Genomic DNA, 17,762 nt, shown 5'->3' with positions numbered 1-17,762 from the left:
CTTGAATCTGTTCATATGGTAAAGATATCATTGATTCAGCAGTTCCTGAAAGATATAATTCAAATCTTGTAACTCCCTGATGATTAATTTTGCTCAGATTAATTTTATCTTCATTTACCTTCAGTAAGTATTGCAAAATGTTGTTTTATTGCATGTAGTATTCTTAAATATTCCATTTTAGTTCTCTTCCTTTATTGTTACTCTTAGTTCTGTTCCTTTTACTGTTACTTCATTTTCCTGTAATCTTTTACTGCTTTATTGTTTCATTATCTCAGATTTTCAGTTTATTGATCCTTTTCAAGCATCTTATCTCTTTTTGCTTCACAAGTGCTAGAATTAAATCCATTACTACATGGCTTCAAAAATGTAGCTTCAGCATATTTGGAAGGTACGAGATCAAGGAATGCCGCTGTATCTTACTACATTATATTTGCCATACATTATACTACTTGTAGTTCAGAATGCTTCCACATCACATCTGAAGCATCATTTAAAAGGGTCATAATCTATTTTACAGACATACTGTAACTCCACCCAGATAGGAATGCTTTCAGGCAGAGTAGTGTAATATGGAATCTTGCAAATTTGGGTGGGGGTGGGGTGGGAATTATAGGGAAGTATTTGTCTTTTTTAAATGGGTATCAAGGACAAGCTTGGAAGTCTTGATCTCATCTTTTCTGTATGGATTCCATACAGGCCCCCAAATACTGAGAGGTTCTTATTAATGGTCTATGCAATAAATTATGGCCAGTAATTCTATAAGGTAGAGGATACATTTACTGCTCAGGTTGCAAATGTGATCAGTCATAAATGATTGGTTGGTTATTTCCTTTCCAGTTTAAAAATAAACAAGTTAAACCATTAGTTTTAAGTTTGCTTCTGAGTATGCTGATATAAGTGGTTATATATTTTTTAACACAACCATGAAATTTTATGAACAAGTTTAATTAGAAATGTACGTGTACATGTCTGTTATTAGAATTTTGAAAAAAAGTCATCTGTTAAGGAAAATTTATTCTAAGAAGGAAAGGAGTAGGAGAAATTTAGATCAGTTTGCGTTGAAAACCCATCACAGCTTAATAGTAGCCATATATTTGTCAGGCAGCAAGTAAATCTCTGATATCATTGAAGGGATTGGGATCAGGATAACAAAACGATAAATACTTTCCTTAAGAAGTTACATTATCGGATTAATTAAAAAATAAACTATTTATGGATCCTCAGATGTTTCTCTTGAGAAACTGGAATTTATACATGGATTAAGTTGAAGAGCAATGCCTTCAGTGATATGCATTACCAATAGATGGCAATACTGATGCACCAAAAACTCTGACATATTCTTTAGAATTCATTATTTCACCACAATGGATGGAGAGTTGCTATGAAAAACGTATAGCTGTTGTTTGTGAGTTGTTGTTGTTCAAGCTGTTCAGTACTCTTGAAGCAACAAGCAGTGCCTGAATTTTGGCAGACAACGGAGTTCCACCAACTAAAATTCATCACCAGCTGCATTACTTGTTACCTGGTCAAAAAGACATAAAGATGATGAACTGGGAGTAGCCAATTCATGTGATCAAGAACAAAGAAGTCAACACTGAGTTTCACATGAAAAGATTGGCAAGTTGATTAATGGCAATTGGTGGTTTAACCAAAAACAAATTGTCAGACTGGTATTTCACAGGAATGTGTGTCACACATTCTTGTATTGCATAACACAATATAATAGATACTGCACTGATGTTTTTCAATATTGGGAGATTTATGCAAGATTGATACCTCGCAAGCTGAGCAGAAATGTAAGTTTTAAGAGTTTATGCTTGTCATGCTACTAGAATGAAAGTGAGATGTTTTTCACAGCAATGAAATAGCCAGTGAAACTTGGTTTCATCTCTGTGTTCCTGAAACAAAGAAACAGTCCATGGAAGATCATCCCACATGAAATAAAAAAATAAGTAGTCCAGTTTTCTCTAGTTAAAAACCTGGTTAGTTTTGGGGGTTCAGATAGTGTTAAGTTTGCTTAAATCTGGCATCACTACATAGTCCTCAACTTATGACTAATGAAGCCTGCCCATCATAGTCATAAGTCATGATGGTTGTAAATTGGGCCATCCATATGACTGACCTTTTTTAATCTTTTATGTGATGGTTGATAAGTGAATACCATAGTCATTAAATGAGTCAATGGTTCGCTTTGGGCTGGTTTTGCAGAAATTTGATCATATGACTGCAGAATGCTGCAAGGGATATGAGGCAATTACTGGAGATCCAACATGTAGTCACATGACTGCATGGGGGGACCCAGCCATTGGAACTTTGTATCCAGGTCATAAGTACTCCTGAGCGGGGTCTGTCTAAGTCTAGGACTACCTAAATCAACTCAAAAGTAATACATTACACGTGAAACAAGATTAAGCAGAGTTTGAAAAAGTAAGAAATTGCTGGAGTTTGATAATACTAATAATACTAATGCTAAGCCTCATACCTCACACACCACCCAAGAGGCATTGCAAAGTTGGATTTTGCTAAACATTCCAGATTTCCACTTTTTCCCTAAATCAAATAAATCTTCACAAACATCTCTGACTCAAATGAAGAGGTGCCAAGACCATTTGAAGGGACAAAGTGTACAGTTCTTTTCTGACAGGTTTAAGAAGTTTGTCAGTTGGCAGAAGTATGTATCTTATAGTGGTGATTATATGGAGTAGTAAATGCAAGTAACAAAAGCTCATTTTAAGGATTTTCCTATTTTGTTTATTAAACTACTGTATTTAACCCAAATTAATTCAGCTGTCATAGTTTAACTTCTATGAATTTACAAAAACCCAGAGTTACTGTAGATAAATCAGTAGTGGAGGCAGCTTCTTCTGATCGTTCTAGTTGCATAATACTAAATCTATTTTGTTATGGAGCTATAATAAAACAGAATACAGATAAAGAATAGAAATAACAATACTATAACAGACTGTGGTGTGTTATGAAATCAAAACATAAGGAGCTTTTAAATTATAAAGAATAGTCCCATAATTCAAATAGGGTTTTTTCACCCTTTTAATCAGCTTCATAGGGCCCCAGGGAGAAGAAAGATTTTGGGGGCTTTTTTAAATGTCAAGAAATCTGACTTCACATGTAATTCTGGTAGGACTCTATTCTAAAGTACTGGAGCCAGATCAAAAAAGTCAGTTGTGGCTCTTCTAGTACTCAGGAGTTGAACTGACCATCACTGATGCTTGAATCAATGGGCATATGAGCCACCAGGAGATCTTTCAGATATAATTTCCTTATATGCAGGGCACAGTGTGTCAATACCAGAAATTTGTATTGGTTTCTTTCATGAATATCCAATCAATATTTGGCAATAATTATAACTATAAAAAAATTGGTTACCACTAAAGACTATCACAGGGCCAGGTTATTTGCAAGACCACCTTTCGCTAAGGGAATCTGATCATTTCATTAGATTTGTCAGGTAAGTGCACTCCAAGTCCTTAAATGTTGCCACCCAGTGGGACCTACATGGGTGCTTTCTTGCTGGTGGCCCTTATCATTTGGAGATCCCACAGGACTTTCCCTTCCTAACTTCCAAAAAGCCATAAACATTTGGCTTTTCCAGATCTTGAGATGGTAATGGCTGGAGCCCAGAGAAACATTTTTTTTTCTGGCTGTATGGGTATGTGTTGTATTTAAGAATACCAGGAAGTTATTTAGGTTGTTCTTTATGTTTTTTAAACTGATATTATTTTATTGGTTGTGAGCTACCCAGGGATATGCTGCTTATGAAGGTCAGCTATAATGATCTGACAGGAGATAGATAAGACAGATATACAGATGGACAGACAGACAGATAGATATGGTGGGTGGGGTGAGAGGAAGGTCCAGAATAGTGCAAGCAGTAGCATTTTGGACAGAGTGAGGTACAATAACTCTTTATAGCAACAATCGGGGATTTAATCCAACCTTTCAAACACAGACATACACGTAGTTAACTGATTCACAATGGATAGCTTGTTTGAAATGCTGTCAGAACTGTATAAATGTAGTCACACTGTAGACTTAGGATGATTGAATCTCAGCATTACATGGAACTCCAAAGGACTGACTCTCCAGGAGAATGGACTATTTAGCTCTCCTGATAGGTGACCAAAACATTTTATTATCCAGTCTCTTTCCCAGAGGTCACTGACACAGATTTCTTCTTTCACAGTAGTGGCATAATGAGTTATTGCTGTCACAAAACTATCCATATTAACTGCAAGAATTTCATCTTAGTTATGTGCCATCAGTAATACTGAATCAGTGATTACCAAAGTGAATTCATTTCCCAGCACTCATCTCTTTACACTAAAACTGCATCAATTGTCATTTTATATGCTAGCACATTGGATGTTGCAAAAGGTCGATGTGCAGCCTGTTGTTGATCTATCCATCTACTACTGCACTTTCATTTTCATTGTAATGCGGCCAGCATGTCTTTTACAAACATAGTCAGATAACTTAAGCAATATGATCATATGGGAGCATTCTGTTTCTGGAGATGAAAGCAATCTTCAGATGTTAGCAGGTAGGTCAAGTTTCTTTTTAGTGAACGTACATAGTTGTGCACTTGTCTTGTTAAGCATTTTTGAAGAAAACTAGGTAAATTAGCTTTTCTAATGATGGGAATTATTGTTGTGACGTAAGTTCATAGATTGAATCTTTCACAGTTTGTTCCCCCCCCCTTCTTCTTTAAAAAAATCTGAACCTGGATAGTATAATCCTGGGGAGGTTAGATTATGTTCCCTTTCAGGCTATTTTATTCAGATTTTAGGAAAACAGCAATGTCTTTCTCTCCTTCAACAGGGCTACTCATTTATAATTCTTGTCTCTTTCCTGTTCTTTAAGGATTGATTGATCCCCATGGGCTTGAAACCCTTTAGAAACCATTTATGCTCATTTCCTTGCTGAAAGCATACCTAGGTCTTGCTGAATGTGGGCAAGAAATGTTTAAGACTGTATGACTTTTGTCTAGAATCCAGCAGATTAAGAAGTGCCTCTGTGCATACAGCACACTGTCTTCTCTTTAGATCAGCTACTCTTCTGACAAAGAGTAGTGTGTATTTCTTGATTACCACGGACTTATACTTGAGTGTTAAAAATGTAAAAAATTTTCCAAGGACACTTACTGACCACAGCCCTGTATGGTTGGAACTAACTCCTGAAAAGGAGATCATGGAGGTTGACTGAAAATCTGTTTAGATATGAAGTGAATGTATTGAAACTTAGAGAATATCTAAAGGAATTTTTTACTTTAAACATGTCTAAGGGAACTTCAATGGCAATGGTTTGGGATGCAAGTAAGGCCTATATGCGGGGGGTTCTGATTCAAATGAATAATTCTTATAGGCGAAAACAAATGCAAAAACAAAAAGAATTGGAGGAGGAGATTAAAATAAAAGAAAAAATATTAATTATGAATCCTTCGGATAAGAATGTTAAGGCTTCTATAAATTTGCTTAAATCACAATTTAATATGTTAATGGCTGACCAGGTTGCAACCAACTTAAGTTTTATGAAACATAATACATTTTGTAATGCAAATAAACCGGGTAGGTGGTTAGCTTATCAGTTAAGGAAAAAACAGAGGTCGAGAATTATAGATAAAATAAATTATAATGGTAAAGTGGTTTTTCAGAAAGAATTGATAAAAAAATCTTTTTTAGATTTTTATACAAAATTATATATGGGCCAGAAGGTTCAGAGTTTGGATATAGATAAATATCTACAAGATGCTCATTTTCCTAGACTAACAAATGATCAAAGAGAAGAGATTAATGGGCTAATCACTTCACAGGAAATTGTTAAGGCAATTAAACAATTAAAAGTTGGTAAAGCACCTGGCATGGATGGACTGACATCAATTTATTATAAAACTTTACACGAGGAGATGATTGAGCCTTTAAAGTAGTGGTTCTCAAACTTTTTATACCGGCGACCCCGGTCATATGGCACGCCCCCATGCGCGGCCCATGCGCGGTGCGGCCCCCATGCACGGCGCACATGCACGGTGCCGCCAGCTGAGGGAAAAAAATGGCGGATCGCGTTGTTTGGCGACCCCCGTTAAATGGTCGTTTGACCCCAAATGGGGTCGTGACCCACAGGTTGAGAACCGCTGCTTTAAAGGAACTTTTTAATAGTATCTTATTAGGCTTGGAGGTACCTCCATCTTGGAGAAGGGCTTTTATATCTTTGATTCCAAAAGAGGATCAAGATCTTACTCTACCTAAGAATTATAGACCTATATCTCTTTTGAATACAGATTATAAAAATTTTTCAAAGATCTTGGTGAATAGACTCACGGTTGTACTGAGTCAAATTATACACACAGACCAGACTGGTTTTATAACTGGGAGGTATATGAAGAATAATGTTAGACAAATTATTAACTTAATTGAATTTTTGGACAAAAACAACCAGATCCCTGCGGGTTTGATCTTTTTAGATGCGGAAAAAGCTTTTGATCAGTTGAATTGGCAATTTATGTTGAGATTGGTTGAAGAAATGAATTTTGGGGAAAAAATTTTGCAAGCTTTTAGAAATATTTATCAAAAACAATCAGCGCAATTTATAATTAATAGAGGCTTATCTGAGGTTTTTCAAATTGAAAAGGGCAGAAGACAGGGGTATCCTCTGTCTCCATTGTTGTTTGTTTTAACATTAGAGATTTTGCTGATTAAAATTCGTGAATCATCTAAAATAAAGGGAATAACGATTAACAAGGGAGAATATAAATTAAAAGCTTTTGCAGATGATCTGGTTGTAACTTTGTCTCAACCAGCTGATTCAGTAGTAGAATTGTTGCAGATTATAAATCAGTATGGGCAAGTTTCTGGTTTTAAAGTTAATAATAATAAGACTAAAATTTTAACAAAAATATGCCTATTTTGGATAAGGAAATGTTAGTTAATTTGACAGGTTTTGAAATTGTAAAAAAGGTAAAATACTTGGGGGTTTATATAACTGTTTCTAATGCAAAACTTTATAAAAATAATTATGAAGTGTTATGGCTTAAAATGCAAAAGGATTTGAATGACTGGAAGAAATTGCAATTATCTTTATTAGGGAGAATTACTGCAGTGAAAATGAATCTTCTGCCTAAATTTCTTTTTTTGTTTCAAATGATACCTATTTTAAAGAAAGAGGCAAATTTAGAAGAATGGCAGAGGGGGATTAATAGATTCATTTGGGCTGGGAAAAAACCAAGAATTAAGCTCAAAATTATTCAAGATGTTCGAGAGAGAGGTGGACTTAAGGTGCCGAATTTAAAATTGTATTATGATGCGGTGGTTTTGACTTTGATCAGTGATTGGGTTAACTTAACAAATTTAGATATACTTTCCTTGGAAGGATGGGATTTATTATTTGGATGGCATGCGTATTTAATTTATAATAACAAGGTGGATAGGGCCTTTAAATCCCATGTTTTAAGAATTGCTTTACTGCGTGTCTGGAAGAAATATTATAGGTTAAATTCTAGAATACCACTGTGGGGAATTCCTGGGCACGCTATAGAAGGGATAAGGAAAGGGGTGAAAATGGATAGGATTTCTTATAAGCAATTGACTAAATGGGAAGGGAATAAGTGGCAATTAAAATCGATGGAGGATTTATCGCAAGAAAACATTATTTATTCTTGGTTTCAATATAGGCAGTTATTAGAAAGATGGAGTATAGATCAAAAAATGGGTTTCATTGCGGAAGATGCCAATTTGGTGAAACAAATTAGAGATCAAAATCGAGCCCATATAAAAAGAATTTATAATGCTTTGGTGGAATTGGATTCAGAAACAGAATTAGTTAAGGATTGTATGGTTAAGTGGGCTCAAAATTTTGAAGAGCCGATTCTATTAGATACATGGGAGATAATTTGGGTTAGGAATGTTAAGTTTACCCAAGCTCAAAATTTACGAGAAAATTTTTATAAAATGTTTTATAGATGGCATCTTGATCCACAAAAGATGTCTTGTATGTATTCTAATTTACAGCCCAAATGTTGGAGATGTGGTTGTATGGATGCAACCTATTATCATATTTGGTGGTCTTGTAGAAATATAAAGGCTTTTTGGATTAAGATTTGGTGGAATATTCAAACAATTTTTAATAGAAGGATAAAATTTACACCACAACTATTTTTGTTAGGTATTATTGAAAATTGTGATAGTAAAGAGATTATTTTAACGTTGAATTTTATTATGGCAGCAAGGTTATTGATTGGGCAATATTGGAGAAAAGACTCCTTGACTATCTTAGAGGAATGATTTTTTAAAGTTTCTTATTTATCAGAAATGGCAAAAATATCGGCTTATCTGAAAGACCATTCACAAGAGAGATACAACTCTGTATGGAAAAGATGGGTAAATTTTGTTCAGAACAAATATGGGATTAGAAAGTATTATTTAGCTTTTGAATAACTTATTGTATAAAGTTGTTATGGTTAGATTTGTTGATTTTATTGTAATGGAGTTAAAGGGGTTCTAAAATTTTTTAGGATTTATCTATAATTGATTGATCTTTATTTAATTTTTTATGTTCTTTTTTGTTTTTAGCTCTGTACTCAGCTCTGGGAAGGGGGGAGGGCTAATGGGAGGGGGGAGAGAGAGAGGTGGGGATATTGTAAAATGTTTATAAAAATTTTAATTAAAAAAAAAGAGTAGTGTGTATTCTTTTGATATGTTACATAAATGTCACCATTGGAACAGTTGACAACATCAAAATAAAGAGATATCCAGTGGTGGGTAAATTTTCATTCTCCTGCCTTAGATTTAGTATCTTAATTCTAAAATACATCTGACAGATCAAAAATCATCGAAACAAAATAGGTCAACCAGTTTCCTGTCCTCGCTTATCTTGCTGGACTGTTTTCTTCATTTCAAACCTGTTGTTTCACCTGTTAACCTTCCCTTAGTTTTGTCTTATTTTTTTCTGGTTAGTGATTGGGATTCTAGGAGTCATAGTCCAGTATTTCTATAGGGCAGAATAAAAGTTATTGCCCATCTCCCCTAATTTTTGAGTTGTTGCATTCAGAACTGCACACTTTTTAAATTAAGCTTTTTAAAAGACTTTCTATCCCATCTTTATTATTTTTATAAATAACTAAGACAGTTACCATTATATTTATATTCTTATATTCCTTCCTCTCTTGTATTTCCCATAACAATTCTGTGAAGGGGGTTGGCCTAAGAGAGAATGACTGGCCCAATTCACCCAGCTAGCTTTCATATCAGACTAGAACTATACCAGTCTAGCCTAGTATCTTAACCACCAAGTTAACAGTTTTTCTTTATTGTTTTTTGTTTTGTTTTTTATGGCAATCCTTTCTCGTACCAGGACCTATTTGGTCAAAATTTGCTGTGAATTCCTTGGATTGGATTGTAAAGAGAATTGGATTGTAATTTGACACAGTTAGACATATTAAAGCCTGTTTATCTGATATCATTGAATCCTCTGTTGTTGACATAACCAGGAAGCTAGTTACAAAAGTGATCTCTTAACTGCTTAATTATTGCTTTTTCAGCAAAATACCATTTTAGATTTGCTCCTGCCTTCAAACAAAACAAGCCAGAACATTTTTTTAATTTGGGTAACAGGTTGTATCAAACTAAGATATTAAGTTATGGTTCTGAAGTGGGATCAAAATGCTAACTTTGGAGGGAGATATATAAATCAGCTTAAGAGTTCTTTGAGGTCTCTTGGACTGCACCTTTCATCTTCCTCAGCCTAGGTTCCCATGTTGACTGAGGGTTTTTCTACCCACCCGTCCACTTGTATGATGTCACTGCACTCTATCCTGAAAGTTTGCAATCTAAGATATTAATCTTTGGTGGGAATAGTAGCACAAATAGTCCTATTTCTTAACAATATAATTCTTGGAGAAAGAGTGCAGTGTTGTTATTTTGGGCTGATTCTCTGATGGTTTGAGATACCATAGCTTTTATAAAGAGCTAGGAGATCAAAATGGATAATTTCCTTTTTTTAATTCTCTTTTGTGCTCTTTTGGCTGATGTTCCATTTTTCTCCTAGCTCTTTGTTTTGTTCTGATCTGTGTGCATGCCTGCCTGCCCACCTGCCTCTCCTTTTAACTACTATAAAGCATAAGAACCTTCTTTCCAATTCCCAGCACATATTTTAGCTTTGTAAAAATGTTCCCTGATAAATTGTTTCCATTTCTCTGCCCTCCGTAACTATTCAGCAACACTATAGCGATTATATAGTCCAGTCTCTTTTAAGAAGAGACTGGACAGCCACTTGTCCGAAATGGGGTAGGGTTTCCTGCCCGAGCAGGGGGTTGGACTAGATGACCTCCAAGGTCCCTTCCAACTTTACTACTATTACTATTACCCAGTTGCCCAGGCTGACCGCAGGGAGAAGAGTCAGCTGGAGTAATAGGCCACCCCTGACAACTGGAGCTCACTCAGACCGCCCCTTCAGAAGCAGGCAAGAGGATCCCTTAGAATAGATGAAGCACAAGCTCTTGCTTTGACTTCTCTAATGCTGATGGTTGGGGTGATGGGTAAGAAACACATGGAGAAAACACATGGAAAAAAACTGCTGAGGATCTTCTTAGCCTCTTTAGGGGATTCTCTCTCTCTCTGGGGATGCAAAAGTGGGAAAGGGTAACCAATACCAAATGCTCAGGTGTGTTGTTTGTATATAGCTTGTAACTTTAATCTACATGTATGTGATGGATACAGGGTTAGAGTTGTAAAATGCTCCTGTTTGGCTGGCATATCCATTAGGCAGTCATTCTATACATATGCAAGTGATCATATGTCACATTGAAATTTAAAGATTCTCCTTTTTTCCCTGCTAGTTTTCTTTTTGCAAGAAATAAGGCACAAAACTAAAAATAAATCACATAGTTGGTTTGGGACAAAAGAAGGTCTGTGGGGCTATAAGTATACTTTCTTTCATAAAAGTGTCCATGAGTAAAGTTTTATATGAGCACTTTAAGAGGAGAAATGATTTGCTGGTATGTAGCAACTATTTATCAGTCTGTAATGTAACATGTATTTTTGTTTAGAGAGCAAGGCTAAAATTAGAGTGAATCTGTTTGGAGCAGCTGTTTCAAAAAATATTTTTAAACATTATCTGCAGTCCTTCTTGCACAAAAACTGAAGAATTTATCGGGGGGGGGGAGGGGGAGATGGCGAGTAGCCATTATTCCTTTACAACAACATAATGAACTTTAAATGACTGTTATAACCGTAACTGTTTTTGCTCTTACTTTGTTTTTTTAGGTCTCTGTTCCATTATGATAAAGAAGACTGAGAATGCATCCCTCTTCCTTAGTGTTCACCACCTGCCCACTTGCTAGGACCTGGGTCCAGAATGAACATAGCATCAGTATTTAACGCCTTGCTAGTGTGCATCCTTGCTGCTGTGCTGTGGAAGTATATCAAGCTGCACGACCATGTCTTTGTACTGGAAGAGGAGTTAGTCCTCATGCGCCAGTCCCAGGAACTCTCTCAGGTCAGCATTGACTATCATGCTGCACTTCAAGCTCTGGTAGAAGATGGCACCAAGATGGTGTGCACTGGCAGGATGCATACTGATCGTATATGCCGTTTTGAGTCTCTCTGTTATTCCACTGAAGCTGAGGAATTTGTCTTCTTCCATAGCAGTTCTTCTGTCATGCTTCCAAACTTGGGCTCCAGAAGATTTCAACCTGCCTTGCTTGATCTCTCCACAGTGGAGGACCATAATACCCAATACTTCAATTTTGTAGAACTGCCTGCTGCAGCTCTGAAATTTATGCCAAAGCCTGTCTTTGTTCCTGATGTAGCACTCATTATGAATAGGTTCAATCCAGATAATTTGATGCATGTTTTCCATGATGATCTCCTTCCAATTTTCTATACAATGCTGCAGTTCCCAGATATGGACTTGGAGACCAGATTATTCTTCATGGAAGGCTGGGGTGAAGGACTACACTTTGAGCTATACAAATTGCTTAGCAGTAAGCAACCACTCCTAAGAGAGCAGCTTAAAACACTTGGGCGGCTCCTGTGCTTCACCAAGTCATATGTGGGTCTGTCTAAAATCACAACCTGGTATCAATATGGTTTTGTTCAGCCCCAGGGGCCGAAAGCCAACATCCTGGTCTCTGGCAATGAGATCCGACAGTTCAAAACATTCATGATGAAGAGACTAAATGTGAGCTTGGAAGAAATACCTGGTGAGGAATATATAATACTGTTCAGCCGAACCATCAATAGACTAATCCTAAATGAGGCAGAGCTAATTTTGGCACTTGCTCAAGAATTTCAGATGAAAACCATTACCGTTTCCATAGAAGACCATACATTTTCAGAGATAGTACGCTTGATTAGCAATGCATCCATGCTTGTCAGCATGCATGGAGCTCAACTTATTATGTCTCTCTTCCTGCCAAGAGGAGCCACTGTTGTGGAACTCTTCCCTTTTGCCATAAATCCTGAACATTACACCCCTTACAAGACATTATCTACCCTTCCTAGTATGGATCTTCAGTACATTTCATGGCAAAACACTGAAAAGGAGAATACTGTGACTTATCCAGACAGACCCTGGGATCAAGGAGGAATTGCCCACTTGGACAAAGCAGAGCAAGATCGCATTGTAAAGAGCAATGAGGTTCCCCGGCATCTGTGTTGCCGTAACCCAGAATGGCTTTTCCGTATCTACCAGGACACCAAAATTAACATTGCTTCCCTTATCCAGGTGATCAGGCAAACGGTGAAAACCAAACCAGGGCCTAAGAAGCAAAAGTGGACTAGTGGCCTCTATCCAGGCAAAGTTAGAGATGCCAAATGCCAGGCCTCTGTCCAGGGTACCAGTGAAGCTAAGCTCTCTGTATCTTGGCAAATCCCTTGGAACCTGAAATACTTGAAGGTCAGAGAAGTAAAATATGAAGTTTGGATTCAGGAGCAAGGAGAAAATACGTACATGCCTTATATTTTGTCTCACCAAAACCATACATTTTCAGACAATATTAAGCCATTCACAAACTATTTGGTGTGGATCCGATGCATTTTCAACAAAAATCTCCTTGGGCCCTTTGCAGATATGTTAGTTTGCAGTACATAATTATTCTCTAGCTTCAAAGAAGACAAACCCAATCCTGGTGTTCTGTAGTTTAAGAAGATGGATAAGAACTTGCAGACCATGATAGTGCCTATGTGTCCATTTTATTGCATTCTGAATGTCTTCTCCATTCTGTGTAACATTACATCCAGTTGGTAGATAAACTCTCTTAGTTTTTTAAAGAAGTAACAGGCATGAGGCTACAAAATCAGAGTGGAATAATTGTTTTATCTTGATTGTTCTAGGAACTTTTCTCTCTTTTGTGTGGTAAATCTTTTAAATATAGCTTTATACTGGAATTTGGTTATACTGGATGTACAATTTTTAATTTTTTTTTGTTCCCCCAAAGTTCTGTATTCCAGAGCAGAAATTCGGTACCAGAATATTTATTAAACTATTTAAAACCTATTCAAGCACATTTGTCTTTGATATTTATGCATTAAATAAACTCTGTTCAATTTGAATAGGACATTGAAGATGATCAATGTTGATATGGTTGAAAAAGCCAGCAAAAGATGAAATGATCTTTTGACTTGAAAAGGCAAAAGATGAAGAAAAATCCCCCAGTGCATTCATATGGAAGATGCAATTGACCATTTGTTCAGATTACTTTTTCCTCCAATGAAAATTTTTTCCTGATCATATGATCTAAAGCAGAGCTGTTAATAAGGAGTTTGAAAGAGTTCCAGAAATCCTGCTCTGGATGCTTTCCCTAAATTATTTTTGTTTTATTGCTTTTTATTCTTATTTTTGTAGTAGAGTGTTTATTTTTCAAAAGTACAATGGTTGAGTATTTTTTTTACCCAATCCTAATGCCTAGGATGGACATCTGATAAAAAATATAAAGATGAAGTCTATGAAGATGGTAGATCTTTGTTCATTAATATAACAAGAAATATCATCCTGTAAGGCAGAGGTCCCCAACCTTTTGGGCACCAGGGACCCGTGCCATGGAGAAAGGTTTTTCCACAGACTGGAGGGGGTGTGGTTCTGAATACTGCCTGCATCCCGAGGATGGAGTTTTGCTTATTTGTGTGGCCCATTTGTTGGCATGCTGCGGACCAGTAACAGTCCACTGACCTGGGGTTGGAGACCCCTGCTGTAAGCAAAACGTGGATGTAACTGTTGAGATATTTAAATTTTTAAACTGGTAGGAAATTTAGAAAGAATTGAGATATTTGATGTCAGCCCAAGTGGCTATTTATAATCAAAAAGTAAAATTCCCACAGAATCTTCTTCAACCAAATGTATTGAAAGGGGAATTTTGGCAACTAGTGATATTTAGTTTAATATCCGAGTGTAGACTCCTTGGTCATCTTTTTAACCATCTTTTTAACTACCACCAGGGAGGTAGTTACCAGTTTCCCTGATAGGCAGTATAGATCAGTGGTTCTCAACATTTTTAATGCCGCAACCCCAACCGGCCATAAGTCAAGGACTGCCCAACCAGTCGTAAGTCGAGGACTTTCCCTGCCTGGGAGCGCCGCGCATGCGTGGTGCCGCCCCCTGCGCCGGCCGAGGCGTAGCTGACAAACGGCAGAGACGGCACAGGCTGACCACCGGCTGGGCCATCAGCTGGCCCAGCCCAAGGGAGGTAAGGCACCCGCCGGGCCCCATGCACACCAGCAACCCTCCCTGCGCCCGCCGGCCTCCCACCTCCCACCCTTGGCCCTCTTTTACTTACATTTTTAGTAGTTGCTCAGCAGGGAGGGGTGGAAACTTCCAGACAGCTCGCCTTCGCTGCAGACAACTTGCAGCACCGTTTGCAGAATGGGACTTTTGGCGAGCTCAGCAGGGCAGAGACAGCTTGGACAATTCCTATTGGCTTTTGAAAGCCAATAGAATTAGACTCTATTCAAGAGAGTCTATTCTATTGGCTTTCAAAAGCCAATAGAATAAAAAGGAGTAGCACAGCCACGGAAAAGAGGAAAAAATGGCAGACTGCGTTGTTTGGTGACCCCCGTGAAATGGTCGTTCGACCCTAAATGGGGTCCCGACCCACAGGTTGAGAACCACTGAATTAGGCTCTATTCAAGAGAGTCTATTCTATTGGCTTTCAAAAGCCAATAGAATAAAAGGGAGTAGCACAGCCAAGGAAAAGGAGAAAAAATGGCGGACTGCGTTGTTTGGCGACCCCCATGAAATAGTCATTCGACCCCAAATGGGGTCCCGACTCACAGGTTGAGAAACACTGGTATAGATGAAGCTTTGCCAAGAATCTTCCTGATTTTTATGCACTCCAAATTGCCTTAGCTTTAGCTAACAAAAAAAAAATACTCAGGGATTTGAGAGTTCAAAAATACCTAATGGGCTGCAATTCCGCCTTTTTCTCACACAAGTACTGACTTGAAAAAAGTCACTCCAATGATCTATAGATGAGAATGAATGGAAGCAGTGTCTCCCCTTTCCATTTGTACCTTCCCAGCACCAGATGATGCATAAATGAAAGGTAATTGATCCAGTATATAAAATTAGAGGTACATTAATTGGGTTTGTAATAAGACTGCTGTCCCTCTTTTCCTAATAGCAGTGGTTATAACTAAGAGACTATTTCCAATTAATCATAATTATTTTCAGCAAGTAATTTATTCCACATCCCCTATAATATTGTCCTCAATCTTGTGTTACAATTATGAATTCATCCAAAATAATGAGACCTATTCAAATGGACATTTTTCCATAGTATTATTTGCAGAACTATGCCATTTAAGCATATAGTGTTTGGGAAATCAAGTATTATCTCAGATACGTACTATTGCTGTACCCGTGTACTTCTATGGAGTTTCTTAAAATAATAAGCAATTATAAATATATGTTTGTAATGTTTAGGGCAGTGATGACGAACCTTTTAAAGGCCGAGTGCCCAAACTGCAATCCAAAACCCACTTATGCATCATCGGGTGCCGGGTGGGTTTGGCCCATTGGGTGGCCGTGGCCCATTGGGTGCGCATGGCTACAGTGGTAACGGCAGACTGGGTGGGACTAAAAAGTTCAATCAATCAATTTCAACTTTGCAAGATCTTTTTTTTTCCATGAGAAGTTGAAATTGACTGATTGATTGAACCTTTTTTTTTGTACACGGTGGCGGAGGCCTAAAGCGAAAAGGTTTTATAAAACCCAGCTGAAGGCCTAGGACTGGGGCGATGACGCATGTGCCCACAGAGAGGGCTCTGAGTGCCGCCTCTGACACCCGTGCCATAGGTTCGCCACCACTGGTTTAGGGTTTGTTCTCAAGGTATGCTCAAAAACATTATCATGTTGATTGTAACAGTATGATTGAAGCTCTGCCTTTTTTGTGTGCTGGACATACCGTGAAGCTTTGGTTGTACCATGACTGCTATCTTAACACCAAACAACTTGGTGTTGTTTAATATAGATATTATGGGTTACCTTCATTAGACTGTTGTCTGTAAAAAAGACACCTGAAATCCTCCCCCAATATGTCTGACCTTGAGATAGCCAAAAGCAGTATGTTTAAATAGAAGGGCAAGACAAAACAGCTGCGTAGTGATAATAGTTGAAAGTTGTAACATAGAAGCAGCAAGAAAACTATTTCTGTAGCCCAAGTGTTGGGTAACCAGAGGATCCGACAACCTGTTGGCACTGTTGAAGGACAGAGCTGGACAGTAAAATTACCTGGAACAAAATGTTTCCTATCCCTAATATCTCAGAGCCAAATAATGCAAAAGCAAGATAAAATAAAGCAAGGAGGGGAGGAGTAAACTTGTAATGGCAGTAGATCAGGATATTGATCCAGAAGAAATAAGTAACAATATTTACACACTGCTTCAATCTGCAGATTCTGTAACATCCATAATGTTTCCTTTCAGCTTACATAAACATTGGTGATGAAGGGCAACAACACAAGAAATTAGGAAAGAAAGCACCAGTGGGGGAAAAGTGATGGGAAGATCAGGATTTAAAATGGCACAATTTCTTTTCGAGATAGACCATTTCTTGCTGTATTTCAGTTGTTTGGAGATGCAGTTTCTCTAATTCATTTCTGGCTATTGAAACATCCAATTTAATTGTGCAGTTGTAGAAATCCACAACAATTATGCAAATATTGATGAATACATTCATATTCCTTTTTAAACTCAAGTCAAGCCTTTGGAGAATTGTTTTTCCACTATGCGTCCATTGTAAAGGCAGTTGTATTTTTGGAGCTCCTCTGTAAGAAACCTGTATGAAAGGAGATTTCAGTTGGCACTAGAGGTACACCACACTGAGATGGTTCATTGAAGGATAACAACATGCTTTTATTCGTTTTTTAATACCTGTCAATTGTTCGTGTTAGGATTAAATATGAGAACTTCTAGCTAGCCTTATTTCTGATATAATTTCAGAAAATTTATCTCATATTACAGAAGCTTACTCTACTACCTATCTTTTCCATGAGTTAGACTTCAATGTCTATAATCTCCCAACTCAGTCTGATATATTTCTGGATATGTATGTTTACATACACACATTGCCCAACAAGTTCCAGTGTTCCTGTGAAGTCAGTCTCATGAGACAGCCATGTAATATATATGATTGTAATAGCATTTATTTCTAATTCATCCCAAAGAGCCAAAAAGAGTGCATTCTAGTCACTGTTTTTGATCTACATTTTTCAATTAAACACTGAAAGAGAGACTTCTTAGACAACCTAGCTTTTCCTATTT

At 37.3% G+C, this 17,762-nt stretch overlaps 1 protein-coding gene across 5 annotated transcripts in view; it reads left to right on the top strand.

Annotated features, from left to right (window-relative positions):
• POMGNT2 (protein O-linked mannose N-acetylglucosaminyltransferase 2 (beta 1,4-)) overlaps positions 1–13,559 on the top strand; it is a 179,284-nt gene extending 165,725 nt beyond the window's left edge. For all 5 annotated transcript variants that reach the window (XM_039336290.1, XM_039336291.1, XM_039336289.1 and 2 more), the window contains one exon: positions 11,271–13,559. In XM_039336290.1, coding sequence (XP_039192224.1) covers positions 11,362–13,098 — 1,737 coding nt within the window. In that variant the 5' untranslated portion in view covers positions 11,271–11,361 and the 3' untranslated portion in view covers positions 13,099–13,559. The remainder of the gene's footprint in view (positions 1–11,270) is intronic.
• Positions 13,560–17,762: the final 4,203 nt, after the last annotated feature.

This window comes from Crotalus tigris, unplaced genomic scaffold, assembly GCF_016545835.1.
Source record: "Crotalus tigris isolate CLP2741 ecotype Arizona unplaced genomic scaffold, ASM1654583v1 scf7180000017666.27876245, whole genome shotgun sequence".
Lineage (NCBI taxonomy): Eukaryota > Metazoa > Chordata > Lepidosauria > Squamata > Viperidae > Crotalus > Crotalus tigris.
This window is presented reverse-complemented; position numbering and strand designations above follow the sequence as displayed.